Source organism: Podarcis erhardii (assembly GCF_964252035.2).
Source record: "Podarcis erhardii genome assembly, chromosome: 5".
Lineage (NCBI taxonomy): Eukaryota > Metazoa > Chordata > Lepidosauria > Squamata > Lacertidae > Podarcis > Podarcis erhardii.
This window is the reverse complement of record NC_138509.1, coordinates 64571977-64597882: the sequence shown is the minus strand read 5'-3', so window position 1 is coordinate 64597882 and position 25906 is coordinate 64571977. Positions and strand designations below refer to the sequence as shown.

At 46.5% G+C, this 25906-nt stretch overlaps 1 protein-coding gene and 1 long non-coding RNA gene across 3 annotated transcripts in view; one reads left to right on the top strand and one right to left on the bottom strand.

Annotated features, from left to right (window-relative positions):
• The window catches only part of KY (kyphoscoliosis peptidase), a 29108-nt gene extending 25043 nt beyond the window's left edge, over window positions 1-4065 (bottom strand). For both annotated transcript variants that reach the window (XM_081864500.1, XM_081864499.1), the window contains exon 1: window positions 3657-4065. In XM_081864500.1, the coding sequence (XP_081720626.1) occupies window positions 3657-3798 (142 nt within the window). In that variant the 5' untranslated portion in view covers window positions 3799-4065. The remainder of the gene's footprint in view (window positions 1-3656) is intronic.
• LOC309343270 overlaps window positions 1-25230 on the top strand; it is a 139776-nt gene extending 114546 nt beyond the window's left edge. The window contains exon 3 of the long non-coding RNA XR_014157226.1: window positions 25186-25230. This is a non-coding gene — a long non-coding RNA (uncharacterized lncRNA). The remainder of the gene's footprint in view (window positions 1-25185) is intronic.
• Window positions 25231-25906: the final 676 nt, after the last annotated feature.

The window sequence follows — 25906 nt, the reverse complement described above, 5'->3', positions numbered from 1 at the left end:
AGTGGCTGGTAGTGAGAAGGTCAAAGGCCAGAGTGGAGAGAGTGGACTGGACTACAAGCAAGTAGATGCCTGAGAGTGATAGTCATGTCAAGGGTTGTGGCTATGGGAGATGCAAGTCCTTCTGGGGTGTTAATGCTATGAGCCCTTTCATCGTAGACTCAGTCTGTGTATATGTGTAAATAAACCATATGGCAAACAGACACCACAATATTCCCTGCCCCTCATTCCAAGGAAACCAAACCGTAGGTAAGCGATTTGAAGCCCTGGAATCTTACACTGCTCAGAGATTGGGATGTTGTGCAACAATATATTCCTTTTCAAACTCTTTCTATGCTAGGGTGTGTGTATGCAGCTGTTAGTTTAAATTAAATGTACAGCATTATCCCCAAGTAAGGAATGAACAAATGGGCTGGCTAGAACAAAAACACTCCCACCCCTCTCCAAACCTCCCCAGGGTAACTTCTGAAATGTGTTGGCTCATTCTCAAGGCCAAAATCTCCTTGTGTGTTTGTTTCGTGACCATATCCCTACTACTCTTCCTTGTTTGGAAACAAACATACAACCCTGAGTGCTTTGACTGATCCACTTCGCTGCAGCTGACCAGGGCACCACGGTGGAGTGATGAGTGAACAGCCTGCCTAAGGGAATTTGGAATAGCTTGATATTGCAGACAGACAGTTTTCGTTATAAATAATGGCCGCAACACATCAGGTTTATGAAACACGTAAACACCTAATGCATCAGCACAAATTGGGATGTTACATTTATATTTCTGCTCTGAACTTTGTCCTTGGATATCTCAATCTCTTCTGGCCACTGAAAATAGTGACATTATTCTGACATTGCACTCTGCAGGAACAACACAAAATGAATGCAACATTAACTGTACCTAAGAATAAAAACGATGACTTGCCTACCTATTGGAGTGGAGTGTATGTGTGTTGTTTTAGTATTTCTTTTTATATTCAATTTCTGTTTTGTGACTTTATACCATATGTATATTATTGAAAGACCAATAAAAATAAACAAATAATGGCGACAATCTAGCACAGAATTTGCATTTGCTTTAACATGTCATTGTTTTTCTTTAACACAACTCCTACATCTGCTCCACGCACAATTAAAGCAGGAGTTAAGAAATACAATTTAATGAGCTAGAGAGGTGGCTGGGGAGGGTGGGAGAAGCTGAAGCTTCCTTGCATCCTCTGCTTACCCTACTTGAGCTTCTCTCCTCAAGCCCTCTACTCATTCCAGCTAGACATGGAGCTCCCAAAATAATCTTGCTCTTTTCTCCCTAAAAACACTTGCAGGTCTCCCCTATTTTGAATGGAGACATGATGCATGGCAGGGAGAAGGGGGTGGGGACAGGGAACCTAATATTTCTACGCCCCCCTTATTTATTTGATGATTTATAATCCACACTTTCATAAAAAATATCAAGAGAGTGTGCAACATAGGAGAATCAAATCAACAAAAGTATCCATAATAACAGTATAAAAACATCAACAAAAATATCAATAAATACTGATGGGTCAGAAAAGAAACTTCCTATTGTAAAGGCCTGAACAAACAATACAATTTTCAAAAGACGTCTCAAAAAAGGGAGGCATGATTCCTGCTGAACCTTTATTAGTGGGGAGGGCCACAGGGCAGGGTCTGCCACAAGATAGGCTTGGTCCTTGGTGAAGGCCAAATGAACTTCAGGGATGTGGGCAATCAAGAGAAGTGCCCCATCTCTGTGAAGTTCTCAGTGGTCAAGGTGGAATTTTAGGAATCAGTCACATACAACTCCCTTCCCCAGAGCTACTATTAGAATGACAATGTGTTTGAAAGGCTGCCTGGCTTAAGTCCAGCTGAAAGGTAAAGAACCCCAAGAAGGGAGAGTAGAGGCCCTGACATTGTCCATCACTTGGACAGCAGATTGAGCAGGCACAAGGGCCACAGCCTTCACAACAATTCTGTTCTCTCCTAATAATTCCACAGTGATGCATCACCATTAAAATCTTGAGCATTTCATTTCCCAATAGGCTGCTCTTTGTTGTGGCAGTCTAGGATGTTCTGGGAATGTTGCGCATTGTACTCATGTTTACAGTATACGGTATGTAGGCACTGTACCTATGTGTACAGTATGTAGGCACTTTCGCTTCCCTAGCAACTTGGCTGCCTTAGTGTAGCTGAAGTTGTGCAAAATTCTAGTGTTGTATGTCACTTCTGAGTTTCTTGGAGAAAGGGGACAAAATTAGTAGTAGTGGGTAAGATGGTGGTTCAAATTTTACCAATTTTTACCTCAGTCATGAACTCACAAAGTGGCCTTAAGCAGGCCACTATTCACTCACTCTCCATTTGTAATAAAGGGACAATAACATTGATCTACTGTATTAGAGTGTTGAATGCTATACAGCACATTTCAGCATTAAATATGTGTGATGTATACAGACATACCTCGGGATAAATACGCTTCAGGTTGAGCGCTTTGGGTTGCGCTCTGCGGCGACCCAGAAGTAACAGAGTGCTTTACTTCTGGGTTTCACTGCTTGCACATGTGCAGTCAAAATGATGTCATGCGCATGCGCGGAAGTGGTGAAATGTGACCCAAGCACGCACAGATGTGCAATCGTGTCTTATGTTCTGTTTGGGATGTGAACGGGGCTCAGGAATGGATCCTGTTCGCATCCCGAGGTACCACTGTATTATCAATGGATGATCTTGGACAGTCTCACTCTTAGCCTAATCTACCTCACAGTGTTGTGGTGAGGGAAGAAATATTGTGGGGAGAATGATATACACTGAGTAACAAATGAATTCCCCTCATACCCTAGCAACTGGAAATGCCTGTTCTTCCCAGTTGCAATATCCTATTATTATCATATTTTATTACTACAGCTGCTGCTATTATTTTTCTGAGGTCACCCATTTCACTGGTTTCTGTACTGTGAAAGGAGAGTACTTAGGTCACCATTACAATTACGTCCCCTGCAAAAGGTGCATCAGGCTATATACTAAAGTTCCTTGTGTTACACTCATGCATGCTAGCACACACAGACACACACTGCAAGAATTTGTTCTCTTTGTTTATGATGGCAACAGACAGGAGATTGAATTACAGAATCACTGTCTGTTTCAGCAGCCCCCGTCACTGGTTCTGTCTGCAGACGGGGAACATTTTCTGAATGACAATTTTGGAGGTTTCTCACACTGTAAAACTTCTCACATTGAGAAGGGACAGTGTGAAGACATTGCCTTCACAGTAACTATGCACAATGCTGTGTTTATGCCCTATGTGCTGCTGCAGAGGTTTCTTCCCAGATGGAGATGCAACAGGAACAGTGTTTCCCGTTGTTGTTGTTGTTGTTGTTGTTGTTGTTGTTGTTGTTATCTCATCCACCATCCAAAGTTCACAGGGTGGTTCACAACAATTTTCACAGGAAGGTTGGTAGGAGGGAGCTAAGCTGAAAGTTTGCAAAAGCAGCTCAGACAAAGGGAATACCCATGTTTTGTTAAAACTTGTTTGTGGGAGTGCATGTGCAAAAATAGCTCCCTCCTTCCCTTTATTCCCCCCTCCTACCACTTTCATCCTGCAAAGTTAAACCCTTGCCACCGAGTTTGTTTGCACTTCCCATCCTTGCAAGCTAACCAGCCAACACAGATTTCTTTACCTTCGCTTTGATGTGAAGCGTGGCTCTCCGTCTGTCTGTCCATCTGCAGCCTCTGCACCATCTTCCTCTTCTCGGGCTGGACTATCAAGAGCATTTCTAGGGCTACTGCACTGGGGTCTTTCTGAAACTCCATAGTCCCCATCAGAGCATTGCCTCTCCTGCCTTCCTCTTAGAAGTCCTAATGCTACTGCTGCTACAGCCGCCAAGTGCCCTGGGTATTTTCTACCCCTCACCCAAATTGCACACCCGTACAGACATGCACGCAAAACACACGCACGACTTTTGGCTGACCCTGCCAAAGGCACTGTTTGTGGGTACCCGGCAGAAATCTACCCTAATGAGTAGGTTACAAGTCACCTTTGAAAGGAAATCCCAGAAGGGATCCATTTCCTAAACCTGAGGAAGGAGACACATTTTGGAGAGGGAGGGAGGGAGGGAGGGAGGGAGGGAGGGAGGGAGGGAGGGATAGAGATAGGGGTCTAGTTTCAGAACATGTTCTTTTCAAACCCCCTCCCTTCTGGCTGCCCTTTCAGCATTAAGCCCTTGCTCACATGTAAATCCCGCTAACACCACTGTTGCTCTTGGAGAATTTGCTTTGTGAAGCCTGCATACCCCCTAAAAGGACTTCTGCTGGATTGCCAAACCCAATGTGGAAACTTAAAACGAGACTGCGGGGAGGGGGGGGGTGGTCAATTATTTAAAAGCAGCAAAAAATAAAACAACAATAGGGATGCTTTTGGTGAATGAAAGTTTTTGATATCACATCCTGGGGTACTTGTTTCAGATAAAATGAGCAATCCCAATTATTTTCAGAAGCAACCTGGGTTCTAAAATATCGTATTAACAGCAGCGGCAGTAATAGCATTTGCCCGTCAAAAACACCCATTCAGTTTCTCAAGCAATTCACTTTTTCTGCAGCAACCTGTGTGCTTCGCCATTCAATTTCATTGCAACTGCAGGCAGAGAACATGGAAAGGTGGAAATGTCAACAATTTTTACCAGCTCCCAGTCCAGCAAATAGAAGCACTGACAGTATGGTATAGCAATTATGAGCGACCTAGTTTAGCCGGCTGCCGTAATGGGGAGAGTGTGCTGGCATAAGAGTTCTTTCTAAATATATCCCGGACCTCCATCCTGTCACAGTCCGAGCTGGCAGCTGAGCAATGTTTGGCTCATCGTCTTGGGGGTGGCAGGGGTTTGGATGGGAACACCTGTGGGCTGGAGGACAGTGCAACACAGCTAGATAGTTTTTGAACTTCTGCAGCCCTCGTTCAATGTATGAATGCAAACCCATGAAACTGATTGCAAGCCATCCTGGGCTTAAATGCTACCACCCTATGGTCCTCAAGTGACAGTTGGTGCTAGAATCAGGTGCAATAATTGTTCACATATATAATTTCTGCGTGTTTCTTGGAAGACTCCTTCAGGGCATAAAGGCGAGACCTTTTCAGCAATCTGCTCATCTCCCATTGTGGTCCACCAGCAACTGATACTTGGACATATACTACCTTTAAAACAGGAGACTGTAGCCATCATGGCTGGCAGAAAAGAGGTTCTGCGAGAAAGGGTCAAAATCATAAAAGAATATGAAACCAATAAAAGCAGCTCCCTTTATGGAGATAAGACTGTTTTGTCCAATAGCCATATAGGGCTTATTCACACTTACCTTTCCTCCACTCAATGTTGTTGTTGTTGTTGGTGGTGGTGGTGGTGCTTGTGCTGCTTGCCCCAGAGCTTTACCTGTGAAAACCTGCTCTTTAGTGCTCAATCTGAGCAAATGTCAATTCGGGTTTTAAGCAGATTGTCATTTGCTTGGGTTGAGCTCTAAAGAGCAGGTTTTCGTGCAAAACGCCTGGAGCAAAGAAAAGAAAAGAAAGGACACTTGGACACAGAACTGTAAAGTGTGGTCCATGTCTAGAAAGTGTAGGGCAAAATATAAGAGTGGATAAGCCCACACACTCCATTTCTGATGTCAGTAGTCTATGTGGCAATTAAAAAATTGATTTTTGGAGTTGAGGCAACAACTTTGCACTTATGAAGACTAGGCAGCCTTTTGTGAAAAACTGGACAGGGTGACTTGCTAATTTTTAATTTAAATAGCTCTAGAACTCCATATTTTGTTCCCTAGGCCAATATAAAAAATTCATTAAGCTTTTCTGCAATTTCGCTGTCTTCCTTTAGCAATGCTCTCACTTGCTACCAAATTGCTCAACTTTCTGCTCTCAACTTTTTAAAGGAAGTCTTTCCTTTTATAGCTTCCCTGATTCGGCTTGTTAACAGGGCTGGCATCCACTTCGACGGTATCTTTCCTAATTTGTGGTGGCATACATTCTGTCTGAGCTTCCCAGAGAAGAATCTCCAAGCATCCCAGAGAGATTTGAAGCTCCTGACTCTCCCATTTGACTTCCTTTCAACTAATCCCCTCATTGAAGTGGATCCACTTTCTTTCCTGCTTAGACCCAACATTGCTTCCCTTGATGGAATACTTGCTCTTAACATCTATTGACACCATGATTTTTGTAGGGATGGCAACTGGTATCCCAAGAGGGTACCAACTTACTTCCTCAAGGTGGTACTTCCTGTTTTCCTTTGTAGATGGAACAAATCAGAGAAACATGAGATTCCAGTAAAACTAAGAGTGTTGGTCAACTGTTGAAATATATACTCTATCTATTAATTTATTTACTATATATATATGTCTTGATTGTAATAGTTAATATAGTAAGCATATTATATGAACTGTTAAATCTTCTATAATAATGTTGTTTATGAATTGGGGGAGTGGGCAGATTCCCCTGAAAGTCCTGCGTACCAGATTCCCCCTCCCTCATAATTTCTAGAGTTAATAAATGTAGACAATTACTAAATGCTTGAAGTCTTCACCTGGGGGCGAGGCAACTTAGCAGTGTACAAATCACAGAATCTTAGAGTTGGAAGGGACCCAAGAATCATTGAGTCCAGCCCCCTGCAATGCAGGAATATCAGCTAAAGCATCCATTACAGATGACCATCCAACTTCTGCTTAAAAAAACTCATGAAATGAGAGTCCACCACCTCTTGTGGTAGTTTGTTACACTGCCGAACAGCTCTTACTGTCAGAAAGTTTCTCCGAATGTTTAGTTGGAATCTCCTTTCTTGTAAGTTGAAGACATTGCCTCGAGTCCTATAATAATAATAATAATAATAATAATAATAATAATAATAATAATAATTTATTATTTGTACCCCGCCCATCTGGCTGGGTTTCCCCAGCCACTCTGAGCGGCTTCCATAAAAACCAGAAATACACTAAAATATCACAGATTAAAAACTTCCCTGAAGAGGGCTGACTTGAGATGTCTTCTGAATGTCAGGTAGTTATTTATCGCTTTGACATCTGATGGGAGGGCGTTCCACAGGGCAGGCGCCACTACCGAGAAGGCCCTCTGCCTGGTTCCCTGTAACCTCGCTTCTCGTAATGAGGGAACCGCCAGAAGGCCCTCGGCGCTGGACCTCAGCGTCCGGGCAGAACGATGGGGGTGGAGACGCTCCTTCAGGTATACTGGGCCGAGGCCGTTTAGGGCTTTAAAGGTCAACACCAGCACTTTGAATTGTGCTCGGAAACGTACTGGGAGCCAATGTAGGTCTTTCAAGACCGGTGTTATGTGGTCTCGGCGGCTGCCCCCAGTCACCAGTCTAGCTGCCGCATTCTGGATTAGTTGTAGTTTCCGAGTCACCTTCAAAGGTAGCCCCACGTAGAGCGCATTGCAGTAGTCCAAGTGGGAGATAACTAGAGCATGCACCACTCTGGCGAGACAGTCCGCGGGCAGGTAGGGTCTCAGCCTGCGTACCAGGTGGAGTTGGTAGACAGCTGCCCTGGATACAGAATTGACCTGCGCCTCCATGGACAGCTGTGAGTCCAAAATGACTCCCAGGCTGCGCACCTGGTCCTTCAGGGGCACAGTTACCCTATTCAGGACCAGGGAGTCCTCCACACCAGCCCGTCCCCTGTCCCCCAAAAACAGTACTTCTGTCTTGTCAGGATTCAACCTCAATCCATTAGCCGCCATCCATCCTCCAACCGCCTCCAGGCACTCACACAGAACCTTCACCGCCTTCACTGGTTCTGATTTGAAAGAGAGGTAGAGCTGGGTATCATCTGCATATTGATGGACACCCAGTCCAAACCCCCTGATGATCTCTCCCAGCGGCTTCATATAGATGTTAAAAAGCATGGGGGGAGAGGACGGAACCCTGAGGCACCCCACAAGTGAGGGCCCAGGGGTCTGAACACTCATCCCCCACCACCACTTTCTGAACACGGCCCAGGAGGAAGGAGTGAAACCACTGTATAACAGTGCCCCCAGCTCCCAGCCCCTCTAGACGGTCCAGAAGGATGTTATGGTCGATTGTATCAAAGGCCGCTGAGAGATCCAGCAGAACTAGGAAACAACTCTCACCTTTGTCCCTAGCTCGCAGGAGATCATCAACCAGTGCGACCAAGGCAGTTTCAGTCCCATGATGAGGCCTGAATCCCGATTGGAAGGGATCCAAATGGTCCGCATCCTCCAGGCGTGCCTGGAGTTGTTCAGCAACCACGCGCTCAATCACCTTGCCCAAGAATGGAAGATTTGAGACTGGGCGATAGTTGGCCATACTGGCCGGGTCTAAAGATGGTTTTTTAAGAAGCGGTTTAATGACCGCCTCTTTCAGCGGATCTGGGAATGTTCCCTCACAGAGGGAAGCATTCACCACCCCGCAGAGCCCATCGCCCAGCCCTTCCCGGCTTGCTTTTATTAGCCAGGATGGGCAAGGATCAAGGAGACAGGTGGTTGGTTTCACACGTCCAAGCAGCCTGTCCACATCCTCGGGGGTAATGGATTGAAATCGATTCCATGCAACTTGACCAGACAGAGCTCTAGCACTCTCCCGCCCCAGCCCTGCTCCCACGGTGGTGTCTAGCTCCTTCCGAATATGAGTGATTTTATCTGCAAAAAACTTTGCAAAATCGTTGCAGGAGATCTTGGGGTCTTTACAAAGCCCCAGTGGTAAAGGTGGTTCTGTTAAATTCCGAACCACCTGAAAAAGTCTCCTGCTACTATTTTCTGCAGATGCAATAGAGGCGGCGAAGAAAGTCTTCTTCGCCGTCGCTATCGCCACTTGGTAGGCTCGACGTTGAGCTCTAACCTGTGTCCGGTCAGATTCGGAGTGAGTTTTTTGCCACCGACGCTCTAGCCGTCTCAGCGATTGTTTCATCGCCCTTAGCTCCGAAGAAAACCACGGAGCTGTCCGGGCTCCATGCAATCGGAGAGGGCGCTTCGGAGCCAGACAGTCAATAGCCCTGGTTAACTCCGCATTCCAGCGGGCCACCAGGGAATCAGCTGAAAGGCCATCAACATGGGATAAAGCATCCCCTACCACTCTCTGGAAACCATTTGGATCCATTAAGTGGCGGGGGCGGACCATCCGAATTGGTCCCACCTCCCTGCAGAGGGGAAGGGTCGCGGAGAAGTCCAGTTGCACCAGGAAGTGATCTGACCATGGCACTTCTTTTGTTTCACTTTTACTTAGTGTAAGATCACCCACATCACTAGAGGTGAACACCAGGTCTAAGGCATGTCCATGACTATGAGTTGGGCCAAACTTATTCAGGGACAGCCCCATGGAGGCCATGCTTTCCACAAAGTCCCGAGCAGCCCCTTGTAAGGTCGTGTCGGCATGGATGTTAAAATCTCCTAGGACAACCAAACTAGGTGTCTCCAGGAGAAAATCCGCCACGACCTGAAGCAGCTCAGACAGGGAATCCTTGGTGCAGCGGGGAGGTCGGTACACCAAAAGGAATCCTGTACTGCCCCTATTGCCCAACTTCCAGAACATGCACTCAGAAAACTGGATCTTCCCAGTAGGACGCCTGGTGCAAGCTAGTGACTTCCTAAAAATCACTGCAACCCCCCCTCCCCACCCACATGACCTGGGTTGCTGTGCGTAAGAGAAACCTGGTGGGCAAGCAGCGGCAACCTGGTGGGCAAGCAGCGGCAGTCCTACCCTCCAGAGCAGGAGAAATAAAGCATGCTCCCTCTTCCATGTAAATGGAATGCAGGCTGAATCAGTTTCTTGGCCTGGAATTGCTTAGAGAGAAGAACCATCGTGTAGTACAAAGGAAGAAAATGGGCAATTAACCCAGTTACCCTGTGCTGGGCAGCAGAGGAGTGTGAGCCCTTCCACATGAGAGGATGATGAGCAGAGACAAAGGTGAGGTTTAGCATTTCATTATCCGATGATGTAAGCTGGGAGCGGGGAGGTTGCCAGAGTGACAGGGTGATATCAAAACAGGAAAAAATGTGTCCTTTTAAAACAGAGGAAGGAGGGGAGAACTCCATGTTCGTTGGCTGGAAGAAGGGGGCTCTGAGAGAGTAGGGAGTATGGCTGCCTTCTGTTCTGGACCCAAGCTTGCTGAAGCTATGAAAGGAGCAACAAAGAGATACTCTTGGGGTGTAATGTTCTGTACTCCCTCAACCTAAACTCAGAGGCAAATGTGTGTAAATAAACCAAATCTCTTAAAGATACTACAATCTCTACTGTGTCTCATTCCAATGGAATACAAACCCTAGTTAAGCACCGAGAGCTGCTTGGCTGAGATTGGGGTGGGTGGTAACAATACTGATGTTTATGTTTTGTATTAATTTAATAGTTTAAATGCAAACAAACCAATCATCACCATCATCCTGGCCACACAATGTGCTTCACTGCATCCACGCTTTGATTTTATGTTGGATTTCTCTCTCCCACACCTGACTGCATTATCCACAGATCAGGAAAATCTTAATTTGGGGTGGGGTGGGGGAGTGTGGGCTGCCACTTGGTTGACATCCATGTCATGTGGACAACGTGAAAGACTGGCACAAATGGCAAACATCAAATCCACTTTATACTCCAGAGTCTATTTGCTGGATTGATTTCCATTCTAGATATGGGACAAATAAATGAACAGCAATTTCTGCTCCCATTTCTGTTGTCAGATTTCTCAAACATCCCTAATTAAGCTAGCTGTGGCAAGCCCACTCTCTGCCCCTCACAAGTTTCTCTGGGTGTGTCTATCCCTCACTGACTTCACCATGTTTCAGGCTCATGGTTGGATTGAAGGACGATTAATTTCTCATTCTGTGGATAGATTTTCAGAGAGCTGAACTACATGCATATGCATGGATTGACCTCTCCATTAAGATACGTCATGCTCCAAAACTATGTTTTCTGTTTCATCTTTCAATCTTTTTGGGAGAGGTGCACAGAAGGTGCAGACAAATGAATCTGTCAATTTCAATTTCTCATTTTTCTAGTCTTGACTTCACACCTCTGTACTTCTACAGCAGCCTACAATCTTTTCTCCAAAGTCCTCTTGAAAATTCACCAGCATTTCAGTGTGAATGTCTGCCTAATGTATTTTTTAATATGTTCACTCTCATATTCATTTTTATGCACACCTAGCCAGTCTATCTATCTGTTTGTACAGATTACTTGATTAGCAAACTGCATTGTAAAATTTGGAGAATTGTGAACTTTGAAGCTTAGCTGTGCTTCAGTTCACATCTTGTTCCAGAAAGGACGAACTAGGTAGGATGGCTTTGAATACTAACTGAAACAAATTTCGGCCCCATCCGAACCTTGCCTCGCTGGCTGCATGCTGATATTGTCTTGACAAAATGAGGGAGGGAATGAAAACCATCTAACATAGTTTGAGTTTTAACACAATCTTTAGCATATTTACTTGGAAATAGTAATTTCCAGCAAGTTTAATGGGACTTGCATTCCAGTAATTGCATTTAGGATTGGAGCTATGGGCCTCCACTGTCATGACAAATTAATCTGTATGTATTAGAAGTTGATTTGATACTGAATTCTGCTCTTCTGGGGTTCAGACTGAAAATTTGCAGTCGAAGGGGGAGGAAGAGATTGTTTAAGTTGCTTGGGGGCTTGATGTGCCAAGTAATAAGTCCCAGGGAGATGGATTAGTGAGTAGGGGAAGCTATTAGGGCACATGATAAATAAATTTATCACATAGGTATCATATTTATATCTTGAGGTCTGTGGGTAAGAAGGAGGGAAACTAAATTATTTAAATTACAGAAGGAGTGGAAGAAAACTTTGTGGAACTACATGGAGCAGAAAAAAGTCTAATTGAATAGGCCTTAATTGTCAAACAATCTCACATGATTTGTAACAGTATCATTCTGATGCATGGTGTGAAGAACTAGTGCAGAAAAGCAAGGTTGTTCATCAGTTATGAACCAGAATGTCTCTGGTTCAAATCTCTCATTGGCCTGGTTAGGATGTAACACTGAACAATGGTCTATTTAGCCAAAACTATGGTTGTTTTCTATGGATGAATGTCCTGTGTCCAAGTGCACCAGGAAGTAAGTCTCGATAGTGCACACAGCCCTAAGGGCAACATTAGAGACGTCAGATGGCCCAAATGGTCAAATACCAGTCCAGGTCCAATACAACAAGCACTACAACCTGGGGTCAGTCCTGAAGTTACAGTCCAGTGGCATTCCCAAAGCAGCCAAGCCATAGTTCATCAATGGAGAAAGTTGCACAGACACAGAGTCTCTGCCTTGCTTCTCTTTTATCTTTCCCAATCTTGATTGCTGCTCCTGAGCAGCTGTGCCTCTCCACTTGATGAAGCATGTGATCCTCACCTGCTTTGACCTTCTCCAGCTGAGTGACCACCACCCTCTTCCCAGACCTAATGAGCCCCATGATCTCCACCTGGTCCACTAGTGAGCTGGGCTGTGTTCCCTTGCCTGCCTCAGTCTCTTAGAATGCCCTTCCTACTGTTCCTGCTGCCTCAGAGCCTGTTGTGTCTGTGGAGACGGGGCATCTCTGGTTCTGGTGATATGCCCCCCTCCTCTGGCACCCCTGAACTGTCAGCTGCCCCTAAAACATCCTCTGATGTCCTGTGAGTACCTCCTAAGTCCCCAACTTCCCCTCCCCCCTCTTCAGTTTGACCCGGTGTGTACCAATTGTGGCTACACCCCATACCAGGATCTATTCTCCCTTCCTCTGTGTCCTGCGAGTTCATGACAGTCAATCTGACCTGGTTCACTAGCTATGATTTGGGAACCGTAAACCACAATTTCAAGCTAGCTTGTGACTCAGCTTGCTCTAATTGTAGTGGACATTGTATGTTCTTAGACACATAACCGTCCCTCAGTCTTTCATCTGAAATGTGGGTACAGTGGTACCTCGGTTTAAGAACAGTCCGGTTTAAGAACAATTTGGTTTACAAACTCCTCAAAACCAGAAATAGTGTCTTGGTTTGAGAAATTTACCTGAGTCTAAGAACGGAATCCGAACGGTGGAAGGGCACTGGTGGCGGGAGGCCTCATTAGGGAAAGCATGCCTCAATTTAAGAACAGACTTCCAGAATGGATTAAGTTCGTAAACCGAGGTACCACTGTAGACATTTTTTGACCTGTTTCCTAGGGTCGAGGTAAAGAATATTGATGGGAAGCACTTTGAACACCCTGAAGCATTAAGGATTTTAAAGAAATGGTGCCATGGGTTGGGGTATTCTCAGCTGCATTTTTCAAACGCAGCCAAGGCTTAATTCTAAGTCCACATCAAGACACACCTTAAAAGAGCACAGCTATGTAAAAGAGGTGAACACTCTCTGGGACCCCGGTGCATATGCAAACTAAAATGTATTCGTGAAGGCAAAATATATCACTGAACCACTGTAAAAAAAAGCAGGCCATTTGCTGAAAGCTAAAACCAGTAACAACACATGTGTTCATGCATTATCTTGTACCTGTGTACAAGCTGTCTATAGCTGTGTTCAGCTGGTGAGACTGTGTCTACACATTTTTTAAAATAAGTTTTTATTAAAGCTTTTTGTGTTACAAACCAAACAGATAAATAGAAATTGTCTCCAATTTAAATTCATAGTCTCTTTCACAGTTTGTTTACATATAGCAAGAGACACTTTTGGCATAGACATTTTGCAGTTGGAGGAAAAGGGGGGGGAGAGGGGGGGTATTGTTCTTTCATACTATTGCCTGTTATTAGTATAAGGGTTTGTGTCAGGGTTTGTGTGGCTAGGTCCTGTATTGATTGATTGATAATACGAGGTGCTAGGGGTTCCAAGCTTGGTTGGCTGCATTCAATTGATTGCAGTGTGTTTTGTTTGTATGTGTGTTGAGGGTGTGGGTAGGTTGTTGGGTCAGGTTAACCATATTGATAGGTCATTGTCCTGTTGTGCTGTGTATGGTATCTACACATGTTGATGTTTTACTCACCTGTTGACCAGTCCTGCGTCTTCTCCATATGGCTTTGACCATGTGTAGTTTTCTAATGCTATGGCAGAAAATGCAGCAGGGCAGTACAGTGTTCTGTCTACCCAAAGCTATCTCTTATTTTCTCCTTTTAACTCAAACGTACTGAAGGAAAGGAGAAAGAGAACCCACATCTAATTACCCAGGAAGATCATTTTTCATAACTTTGGGAATATTGAATCTATTATTGATAGCGTGGTAGGTTTTAACTACACAGCTTGTAGTGGGAGACAGCAAGGAGAATCTGGGCTAGAGATAGCTTGTTTCTCTTGGGGCTAGGATCACACTCTCATGTAGTTTGTAATGTTCTTCCCATCCTATTCCACCCCATCCCACTGCACTTATTGATTTCTTTCTTTCTCAATCATCAGCCAGTCAGCGGGAGGTACACAAAAGGTTGAGGAAGCTGAGAGAGAATTCCCTTACAAATCTTGTTCAACATACCTGCCCTGAATTCTCTGTGGCTCAGCTTGTGGTTTTATGAATATGAATGCTGCCCTACACAAGTTGGCTTCTCCAGTGTGTATCAGATTTAGTTCTCGGAAAAGAAACATTTCTCACCCTCCCACCACCCCTCAGTTACTAACCAGGAAGAAAACCAGAGATACGCCGATTCCTATATTTCGCGAGTGTGGCCCTGCAGGTGCTGTTGGACCTCAGTGTGTAGCTCACAAGTTTCCTACTTCTGCTGTACTGGGTAAACAGCTCAACCTAATGCTGGAAAACTTTCATTTGGGCATCCATGTGTTACCTTCACAGTTTTATTTTGCTACCTGCGATGAGTTTACTAGAACCCTCCCATTTCTTTGACCATATAGCTTGTCCTTTGCTCATCCTCATACTGAACAGTGAACAAATGGACTTCACCGGTGTGTACACATCACTGCTTCCACCCGCTCTGACACCTCTGGTGTTTGAAGCCAAGTACGCATGATGGTAGCCACATCTCATAGGTATCCGGTAGCTCAGGCATAGGCAAACTCGGCCCTCCAGATGTTTTGGGACTACAGCTCCCATCATCCCTGACCACTGTTCCTGTTAGCTAGGGATGATGGGAGTTGTAGTCCCAAAACATCTGGAGGGCCGAGTTTGCCTATGCCTGCTGTAGCTTATTTAAGAAATGTGATGTGTTTCCCCTCCAACCAGCTTCTATCTGATACCCACAGAAAGTAAAGAAATGAAAGACACCAGTTCTGGACTGTACTGCTAACGTGGACCTGGCCAACAATATGATCACCAACACTTGAGGCAACTTTCTAATTTGTCACAACTGGCCTTTCTTTTGCTAGGCATGTGTTACAGCATGGGAAAAGAAACATTTCTCTAGAAACGTATCCTGTTCCATTTCACCTCTTGTCTGCTCACATCTTTGTGTATGCCTATCAGCAAGCGCCAGTTGGTAGCATCTTCCTGTCTCCCCCAGGCCAATATCTATGTGTGCAGCAATTAGAAGGTACACTCTTGAACCCTTGTGCAGCAGTGATTTGTTTGGACCTTGGAAAATCAAGAGCAAAGCCAAAGCTTGTTCTAATTGAATCTGTTGCTGTGTTACCTAGAAATAGTAACAAAGATCATTTGCCAGAACAGTTCTTACTTTGGGGCATTGCCACTTTAGGGCTTAACCACACTTACCTTTTGCCCCGCTTTTTCCAGGCACATGTCCATGCTTAAAAGCTCCATATCTGAGTGGTTTGTTGTTGTTTTTTTGCCCTGGAGCTTCCCCCATGAAAACCTGTTCTTTAGCACTCAACTGGAGCAAACGTCAACTCAGGTTTTCTGCATCACCACCAACCCAGAGGTGGCAGGCTTCTGTTTACATAATGTAATCTATATTTATATTATCTGTATATGCACTGTAAATATGTTTTATGTTGCTGTTATTGGTTTTAGGCTATTCTAAAAATGGGTGTTTTTTAAATTGTACATCACTTACATCTTTTAAATTTTTATCATGTAAAGCAGTTAATAAATGCTTTGAAATAAATAAATCTTCTGACTGGGGTCTAATGCAATCCATGAGTTTGTGTTAACGTAGGACTTGTCAACTAACTTTTAATCAGAGTAGTCGCATTGAAATTAATGGCTAAGTTAACCATGACTGTTAATTTCAGTGGATCTGCTCTGAGTAAAATTTAGTTGAATACCACCCATAGACTCTCAAATCTTTGAAGAGATGACTGTTACTCCACATTCCTTGTTTCAAACCCTCTGATGACCTTCTACCACTTTGTGAAATCATTCATTTTCTAGCAGCCGTTTGGCTTCCCAAGCTGTTAATTTTAGCCTGCCTAATTTGATAATGAAAATGTTTTTATGTGTTGAATCTGCTCTCCTTTCTGGTTGTGTATTTTATATTTTATTGTTGGTTTAAACCTGTTGATTACATTGTAAGGAGGGATGAAAACAGCCTCCCAATATTCTTTATGCTATTTCTGAGCAGGGAAGGGGAAAGGAGACATTTTGCCTGAATTTATTCAAAAGCTTTTAATGAGAAATTTTGACTCAACCCAAAATGTACGGCACCTTGAGCTTTTTAATGGAGACGTGTGTTGAAAATGCTTTTAATGAAATAATAACTGAAAAGAGGGGTGTTACCAGTAAGGAAGAATCAGATGCCCTCAGCTTGCCTGCATTCAGCACTACATGTCCCGCTGTCATATGCATTCACACTCTTTCCGTCCAATTATGAACCATGCAAAAGCCCAGATTTCTGATTATGTGCAGTGTTTAGGACCATGCAGTGGTGCACATTAACAGAGCTACCCTAACTATAGAAAGCAGCCTAACATACCTTGTTAGGGTATGCGTGTGACAGACTGAATGTGTGAGCAGACAAATTTGTCACTCATAAGCTGCTTATGGATGTCAGGTTAACCTTGAAGCAAAGCAGTGATGGGTGTGTCACGTTCCAGTGACAATGCCCATCAGTTTGTGGTTGTTGGTTACTTCTTTTAACCATGAAGCACATCATCTGAATGCTCTGTGTTTATGGGATCAAAAGTGAAATACATGCCGTAAAACTCTGTAGATATACATCCCACCCATGATTACCGAAAGCTAGAAGGCCACATAATTTCCATAGATAGTATAGGTCATCACACTTCCATCACCATCCCATATCTTTTTGTTGCTATAAGCTTAAGTAATGGCAGGTCATTTGTCCCAAGCATAAACCATGCACTTTGTATTTTCATGCAGAAAAAGAGTGCCCAAGTCCTGGCGACTCTTCCAGGGAGCAATTTTCAGTACAATGCTCATTATACACCCCCTCCTGTGGTGACGGACAGGCCAATCAAACCCTAAAGCACTTCCACAAGGCAGACAGTTCAAGTAAAATTGTCCTGTTAAGTCGGCAGGTCACCAATTAAATGTGCCAGGAAGGGAGTCTATTTCCCCCCTCTGTTTAAAGATGCTGTCTGAATTAACTGCAGCTCGCCCGCTATGCTTCAACTGTACAAAGACTAGTCGAGGGCAGAGGAGTGTAACATGAGCTTGGAAGAGTCAATTAATGCAAGCTGTAACTCCCATCTTCTCACTGGCTGCATTTTCTCTCCTCGTTATGGATGCAAAGGCAGTTTCTAGCCAGCTCCCTTGACTTCCTGTTGAAGACTTCTGACATCCCTAAGATCTTTGCTGGTGTTTGCCTTCAGTCTCTTGGGCATCCACTGTGACTAGTCTGACTTTCCCAAGGCCTTGTCCACTTGTAGAAATGGATGGAATTAATGGGGAGGGCAAGAGGACACCACCATTGAAGAGGGCCCATGGGGAAGATGAGGCCCCATGAGCTTACTAGAGAGATATGCAAGGCTGGGCTGGAATCAGAGCATTTCTGCCTTCAGGACCTACAGGTGCATGAATGTGGACTGGCTAGGATAAGGACGGGAAACCTGTGGCCCTCTAGAATTTGTTGAACACCACTTCCCATTGGTACTAACCATTGGCCATGTTGGCCTGGGCTGATGGGAGATGAAGCCCACCACTGGAAGGCCACAGACCTTCCATCCCTGAGCCAGGTGTATCTATCAGCCTCTTCCTCATTCTTCCTACCACCTGTAACACTGCCTCACAGGTTGCCACTGTTCACTCCTCCTGTTAAACTTAGCATGATTACAACAGATGAAACCTTGACATTTTGTTTGCAGAACATGCTTTGTTACTGCTTGAAGAGCTGTACTATGCTTTGCTACTGAGCAGAAGGAAAACAAAAGTTCAGTGCCCAAAGGCATATTTATACTAAAGAGCTGATGATGCAGCTGGTGTTCTTAACTTTGCAAATTGTTTATGTTAAGTTGTGGGTTGACATAGCAGACGACACAGCGATTTCTCCAAGTAGCTCTTTATTTCGTAAGCTGGAATAGAACTGACTGCAAACAGCTCAGCCGGCCTGCTTTTATAGGCAGCCGGCTGTCAACATTGTAACAACAACAGCCCAGAGTTCCCGCCTAAAATAACTGACGCGGACCTGAGGGAAAACTACCTACAGACCTGATTGAAAACTATATACAGTATCCCCCTGCTGGCCCACGGTGAAACTTCACTACATAACACCCCTCCCCACCGAGATAAGGCGTTAGTTACAATCGTAATGGTTTCCTTATATACAGCACTACGCGTAATGGTTCAATTAGGCACAAAAGCATATTGGTTACATTTCCCATACTTAGACCAACAGTGATACATGTCCAACAACATAGTCCTTTAAATAAGTTGGGCGCTTGGGAACTCTGCCAGACCGCCGGGGACTGGTAGCCAAGTCCGGGGGGCCACACAGTTCTTGCTGAGGCTGTGGTGCGACCCTAGGTGGCGTTGGAACCAAATCCCCTGGATCCGCTGCTGTGGGTGGAGCCTCCGCAAGTGGAGTGGTCTGAGTCTGTGGTAAGTCTGGCAGACCCTCTGAAGCGGCTCGGTTCGGCTCCACGCTGGCAGTTTGCGAGGGAGGTGTAGGTGGGGCCTCGCCATCTGTACGTGTCTCTTCTGGAGCCGCAAGCGCAGTTGGGGGCACCTCGGTAGTGTCCAAGTCCCCAACCCTGCGCCTAAGCTGGTCTATGTGCCGTCGCCACAAGCGTCCGTCTTCGAGTGCCACCTGGTACGAGCGAGGTCCAGTAACTCCCACTACTGTGGCTGGCACCCAAGGAATGTCCCCCACATAGTTCCGGGCAAAGACCTGGTTTCCTGGGACAAATGACCGTGGCGCGTTGGCACAGCCTGGGGGTTCAGCCACGGCAAAGTCCGGGTGTAGCCGGTCGAGCGGTGACCTGAGGCGGCGGCCCATAAGCAGTTCAGCAGGACTCCTCCCTGTGGCCGCATGAGGGGTGATGTGTTGCACGAACAAGTATTCGGCGACCCGCTCATGCCAGTCTCCCCGGTCCAGGCGCGCCAGTGCCTCTTTTGCCGAGCGCACCATTCTTTCCGCTTGCCCGTTGCTGGATGGATGAAAGGGTGCCGTTAGGGCATGGCGGATGCCCAGTCCCAAAAGATACCGCTCAAACGTGCCTGACGTGAACTGTGGTCCGTTGTCAGAGACAAGGACATCAGGACACCCATGCGTTGCAAACAGGCCTCGCAGCACCCGGATGACAGCTCCGGTAGTGGTGGAGGGCATCAGGGCGACCTCCAGCCATTTGGAATAGGCGTCCACCACTACCATAAAGGTCTGGCCGTGAAAGGGGCCAGCCAGATCAATGTGCACCCTCGACCAGGGTGTCTTTGGCGTCTCCCAGGTGTGTCCCTTAGCTGCCGGTGGTGCAGGCCTCGACTCTTGGCACGCTTGACAGGCGGACACCCAGGCAGTGATGGCATCGTCCATATTAGGCCACCAGACGTAACACCGAGCCAACGCCTTCATTTTGACAATTCCCGGGTGGCCAACGTGCAGAGCCTCCAGGACGCGCTGACGGAGTCCCTGGGGAATCACGACGCGGTCTCCCCACAGCAGACAGCCGCGATGAGCTGAGAGTTCATGTTGTCTGGTTGCGAAGGGCTGGAACTCCGATGCAAAAGGCCCTTGTGGCCACCCCCTCCACACCCAGTTGAGCACCCGGCTGATGGTGCGATCCTGGGCAGACGCGGAGGCCACAGTGGCAGCTGATACAGGCGCTGCCGGAAGATCCTCAATCAGAAGGAGCGATGAAGCTGGAGCCGGGTCTTCCACAAATGCTGGAAGAGGGCAACGGCTGAGGGCGTCGGCATGGCCCATCGATTTCCCCGGGCGATGGATGAGCCGGTAGTGGTAGGCAGCCAGGAAAACAGTCCATCGCAGCATGCGTGGCGAGAGGACCGGTGGAGTTGGACGATCACCGGCGAGGAGGCCCAGGAGTGGCTTGTGGTCAGTGATGAGGTCAAAAGTCCTGCCATAGAGGTATTCATGGAACCTCTTCACTCCAGCCACAAGTGCCAATGCCTCCTTGTCGAGCTGGCTGTAATTCCGTTCCGTCAGAGATAGTGTCCTGGAAAAGTAGGCGAGTGGTGCTTCTCTTCCATCTGGAAAACGGTGACTAAGGACAGCACCGATGCCAAAAGGTGAGGCGTCGCAGGCAAGGACCAGCGGCCTGGATTCACTGTACTGTACCAGCACACTGTCTGATGAAAGGAGAGCCTTAACCGCGTTGAAGGCCGCCGTCTCCCGATGACCCCAGGCCCAAGGCGTCTTTGTACTAAGGAGTCGGTGAAGAGGCTCAGCCACTGTGGCTTTGTGGGGCAGGAACATGTTATAAAAGTTCAGCAGCCCCAGGAATGCCTGCAACTCCGTCTTGTTCTTTGGGGTGGGGGCCTGCTGGATAGCGCGGATCTTGGATGTGGTCGGGTGAAGGCCGGAGGCATCGATAAGATAGCCCAGGAACTCTACCTGTGGAACGGCGATCTGGCACTTCTCCCTCTTTACCTTGAGCCCGGCCTCTTGGAACCTGGTCAGCACGGCACGGAGGCGCTCGAACAGCTGCTGGTGTGAGTCTGCAGACACCAAGACGTCATCAAAATATGGTACCACGCCCGGAAGCCCTTGCAGGAGACGCTCCATAAGGCTTTGGAAGATGCCAGGAGCCACACTCACCCCGAACTGCAACCGGCGGCAACGGAATGCCCCCCGGTGGGTGACGATCGTCTGGGCTTCAGCAGTGGCATCATCGACTGGCAGTTGTTGATAGGCTTGGGCAAGGTCCAGCTTAGCGAAGACCTTACCCTCACCCAGGGAATGCAGCAGGTGTTGGACAACAGGAACCGGATAAGCGTGCTGCTGAAGTGCCTTGTTGATCGTGCACTTGTAGTCAGCGCAGATTCTCACCGACCCATCTGGCTTGACAGGCGTGACGATGGGGGTTTCCCACTTGGCGTGGTCAACCGGCTCCAAAACTCCTTGGGCGATCAGTTTGTCCAGTTGTTCGTCCACCTTAGCCTTGAGAGCAAAGGGAACCCGGCGTGGCTTTAGCTTGATGGGGGCGACTTGTGGATCAAGGCTAAAGGAGATGGGCGTACCTGTATATTGCCCCAAGGTGCCGTCAAAAACCTCGGCAAAGTCTTTGACCAGACCCTCAGTCTCTGCGTTAGAGATGCAGTTGATGCCGGTGACTTCCAGGCCGAGGGCATCAAACCAGTCTAGCCCTAGGAGGCTTGGCCGCTGACCTTCGACCACCACCAACCGGAGCAGGCCCGAAAAATCCTTGAAGGCAATCCGGAACCGGCCAACGCCTACCACGGGAATGTCGTTTCCCTGGTAGTCTCTCAGGTGTACGCGGTGAGAGTCGAGTTGCCTTTTGGACACTCTGGGTACCAGTCTTTTGATGGTGCTCCACGACACGATGGACAGGGCAGACCCGGTGTCGATCTCCATGTCACATGGAGCTCCTTCAATGAGCACCGTGACGTTCAGCTTGCGTCGCGTAGGCGAGTCGGTTTGGCCAATCGTGGTTCCAGACGGGCAGCGGCAGTTGGTGAGAGCGAAACAACTTTCCTTGGCAGACTGGAGTGAAGGCTTGGACTTGCGAGTCGATGAAGGGGGGGTGTCAGACGGAGCCGATCGGCAGACCTTAGCGATGTGGCCCCTTCTGGAACACTTCCTACAGATGGCGTCTCTGAATCGACACTTGGCACGGGAATGGTTGCCTCCGCAGCCGGCACATTCCGGTTGGCCCTTGGACTTCTGTTGGAACTTCCTGTGCTCCCGCTTTGTCTGGTGCACGTCATCGCCTTCACTGGAGGATGCCTCATCACTGCTGGCCTCTTCATGATGCACCGGAACTGGCTCCCTAGCAAGACGTGGGCTGCTGCACTTGCGGATCTCCTGGGCGGAGCGTTCAGCAGCTTCTGAGGCCACAGCCTCCTCAATGGCTTTCTGCAGTGTGAGGTCTGGCTTGGCGAGGAGACGCCGTTGCAGATGGATGTCCCGGACCCCGCAGACGATTCGATCCATCAGGGCATCGTCTAAGTCTCGGAACTCACAGTGCATTGCAGCCTGTCGCAGGGCGGTGGTGTAGTTGTTGATTGACTCCCCCTCTGCCTGGTTCCGGTGGTAGAACGCATGGCGGGCAGCAATCTTGGACGGCTTTGGTGCGTAGTGGTTGCGGAGCTTCTCTTGGATCGTGTCCCATGGTGTTGCCTGGACTGCTTCGGGCGCAACCAATGCTCGGGCCGTCTCAAACACCTCGGGCCCACAGAGGCTGAGGAATAGGCCCCGCTTACGATCCTTTGATACTGCTGTCAGCTCGTTGGCTTGGAGGTAGCAGTCGAACCGAGCGAGGTAGGAATCCCATGATTCAGAGGCTGGCGCAAACGGCGGTAGAGGCACAAGTGAAGCCATGATTCCGATGCCGGCGTGAAGGGCGATGGATGGAACACCGTGCTCTAGCCAGAACAGTCAGCTCTGAATTAGTTCTGTCCAGTGATTTCGCTCAGTGATTTCGCTCTGTGATTCAGCTCAGTGATTCAGCTCAGTTCAGAGGCTGGCCGCATCTGGCTGTGCTCTGATGTCCATCCATCCCATCCTCGTCGCCAGTGTTAAGTTGTGGGTTGACATAGCAGACGACACAGCGATTTCTCCAAGTAGCTCTTTATTTCGTAAGCTGGAATAGAACTGACTGCAAACAGCTCAGCCGGCCTGCTTTTATAGGCAGCCGGCTGTCAACATTGTAACAACAACAGCCCAGAGTTCCCGCCTAAAATAACTGACGCGGACCTGAGGGAAAACTACCTACAGACCTGATTGAAAACTATATACAGTATCCCCCTGCTGGCCCACGGTGAAACTTCACTACATAACAGTTTACATGGATTTTTCTGGTGTTTGTAGGTTCACTTAGGGACTGCTTGAAGTATGAGATGACAGAGTAATGCTATTAGAAACAGTCATTAATTCTAGCCAGCTTATTGTACTTGCCCTGTTCAAGCTACAGAGCCTTTGGTCACTTACTGATGACTTTGTTATTGAGCATTTATTCTGATTAAGTTGCAGAAACTTTGTGGAGAGATTAGATAATGTTGACTGTTTATTCAGCCTTCATTCTGACTGGTTTGCAGTGAAGTTATATGATATCACAGATAGCAATTGTTTCCCCACCATTTTCAGCATATTTTCACATTACCTTCCTTACTGCAAAATTACTGACTGGGAGTGGGGGACCAGGTTTGTTGCATGAGAGTGCCAAATCCACTTCATTTGTACAACCTGAATTTGGCAGTGTGCAACTGAATCCCACCTGCAAAATAACAACAGTCTGAAAGATGTATTTGTTCTGAGCAGAGAATGAAGAAAGTTCAACAAAATGGCCACAGGAATGAACCAGACAGAGATCTTCTGCATGCAAAGCAAACACTCTTCCATTGAGTGATGGAAAAAAATAAGAGGAAAAGATTAGATGCTGAAGAAAAGTAAACTTAAGTAGAACATAAACCTTTTAGAAGACATCTGAAGGCAGCCCTGTTTAGGGAAGCTTTTAATGTTTGATGGACTATAGTATTTTAATATTTTGTTTGAAGCTGCCCAGAGTGGCTGGGGAAACCCAGCCAGGTGGGCAGGATATAAATTATTATTATTATTATTATTATTATTATTATTATTATTACTACTACTATTATTATTAATCAATCTGGAAAAAAAGTAGAGAAATGGCAAAGGCAAAAAAATACACAGCCAACAGAGTATAGCATATTAACCTCAGTTAACGATGGTCCTGCATGACCTTCATCCTGAAACTTTAAGGAAATGCAGGGAACTCCATCCATTCACACATCAGCTGCAAGAAGTAAACTTAAGGTACCAGTGGGGTTTTTCTTTTAAATTGATAGTTAACAGAGGCACCTTCAGCATGAAACATTAGAGAGTCAGTGAGACTGCTGACAGTGTTAGAGGCGCAACTGCCAGAAGGCACTCTCAATACAGATATGCCCTCAGATGAGGGAGACGATGATGAAGATGACAGATTTTCTGAAGGAGGAAGGAAGCAAGTTCATAACCCAAACAAGCGAAAGAGGAAGAAAAATCTAAAACCAAGTACATCAATCATCCCCAAACACCACACACAGCTCTGCACTCCACATCAGCTAGATACTTTTAAAGGACTCATTGAAGACTCATAGGACATCACTACCCTATCAGATTATTTTGTGGGCAATAACATTTGGACAACTTCTACATGGATTTCCCCATTCTCCTCAAGGAAGAGTACATATGAAACAATTTGTGGTTAAGACACTATCCTTTTCACAGTTGTATATAATATTTAAGTGTTAAAATGTAACTTAGTTGTAATCTTTCTCATGCAATAACAGGTGAAAATTATTTTTGAAATATGTGATGGAAAAGCAAGTCTGTCTTTGTGACAGGAACATCCATGTTATTCTACCCCCGGGGCCAGAAACCTGGCCCCCTTTAGTTTGTTTTTTCCTGCACAACTCTGAGTTGAAGTTCAGGGAATGTCTTTCTATTCAGAAGACACCTTAATTCCTTTGATGTTTCATCCAGACTCTTTTTAAAAAAAGTTAGTTTAGGATACAGCGGTACCTCGGGTTACAGACGCTTCAGGTTACAGACTCCAATAACTCAGAAATAGTACCTTGGGTTAAGAACTTTGCTTCAGGATGAGAACAGAAATTGTGCTCCGGCGGCGTGGCAGCAGCAGGAGGCCCCATTAGCTAAAGTGGTGCTTCAGGTTAAGAACAGTTTCAGGTTAAGAACAGACCTCTGGAACAAATTAAGTACTTAACCCCGAGGTTTTGTTCTTGTTGTTTAGTCGTGTCCGACTCTTCGTGACCCCATGGACCAGAGCACGCCAGGCACTTCTGTCTTCCACTGCCTCCCGCAGTTTGGTCAAACTCATGCTGGTAGCTTTGAAAACACTGCCCAACCATCTCATCCTCTGTTGTCCCCTTCTCCTTGTGCCCTCAATCTTTCCCAACATCAGGGTCTTTTCCAGGGAGTCTTCTCTTCTCATGAGGTGGCCAAAGTATTGGAGCCTCAGCTTCACAATCTGTCCTTCCAGTGAGCACTCAGGGCTGATTTCCTTAAGAATGGATAGCTCTGATCTTCTTGAAGTCCATGGGACTCTCAAGAGTCTCCTCCAGCACCATAATTCAAAAAACCCCTAGGTACCACTGTATATAATTTGGTGGTATGGAATCAAAGGAAGCTGGACAAACTAAAGAGTTTCTATAAGGACAGCAAACCATTGTAAGAGCCGAAACTCACATGACACCCCAATACATTGGCTGTTATGGAGACAGCTGCCTTCTTTTCTAAGTAAGAGAGACATTCAAAAATTGGTCCTTCAATAATTGACAACTTGGGAAAATAGCTTTATGTTGAAGAGGCCGGATAACAAGGCACAAGTCTTATATGGAATTTTGCTGGACATAGGTACAGGTACTGGTGATCTCTTAAGATCTTTGTGGGGAAAGAATTGTGGAAACGTGATAGAGGAATCTCTACGAACAGCTGTGTGGGAGAAACCACTG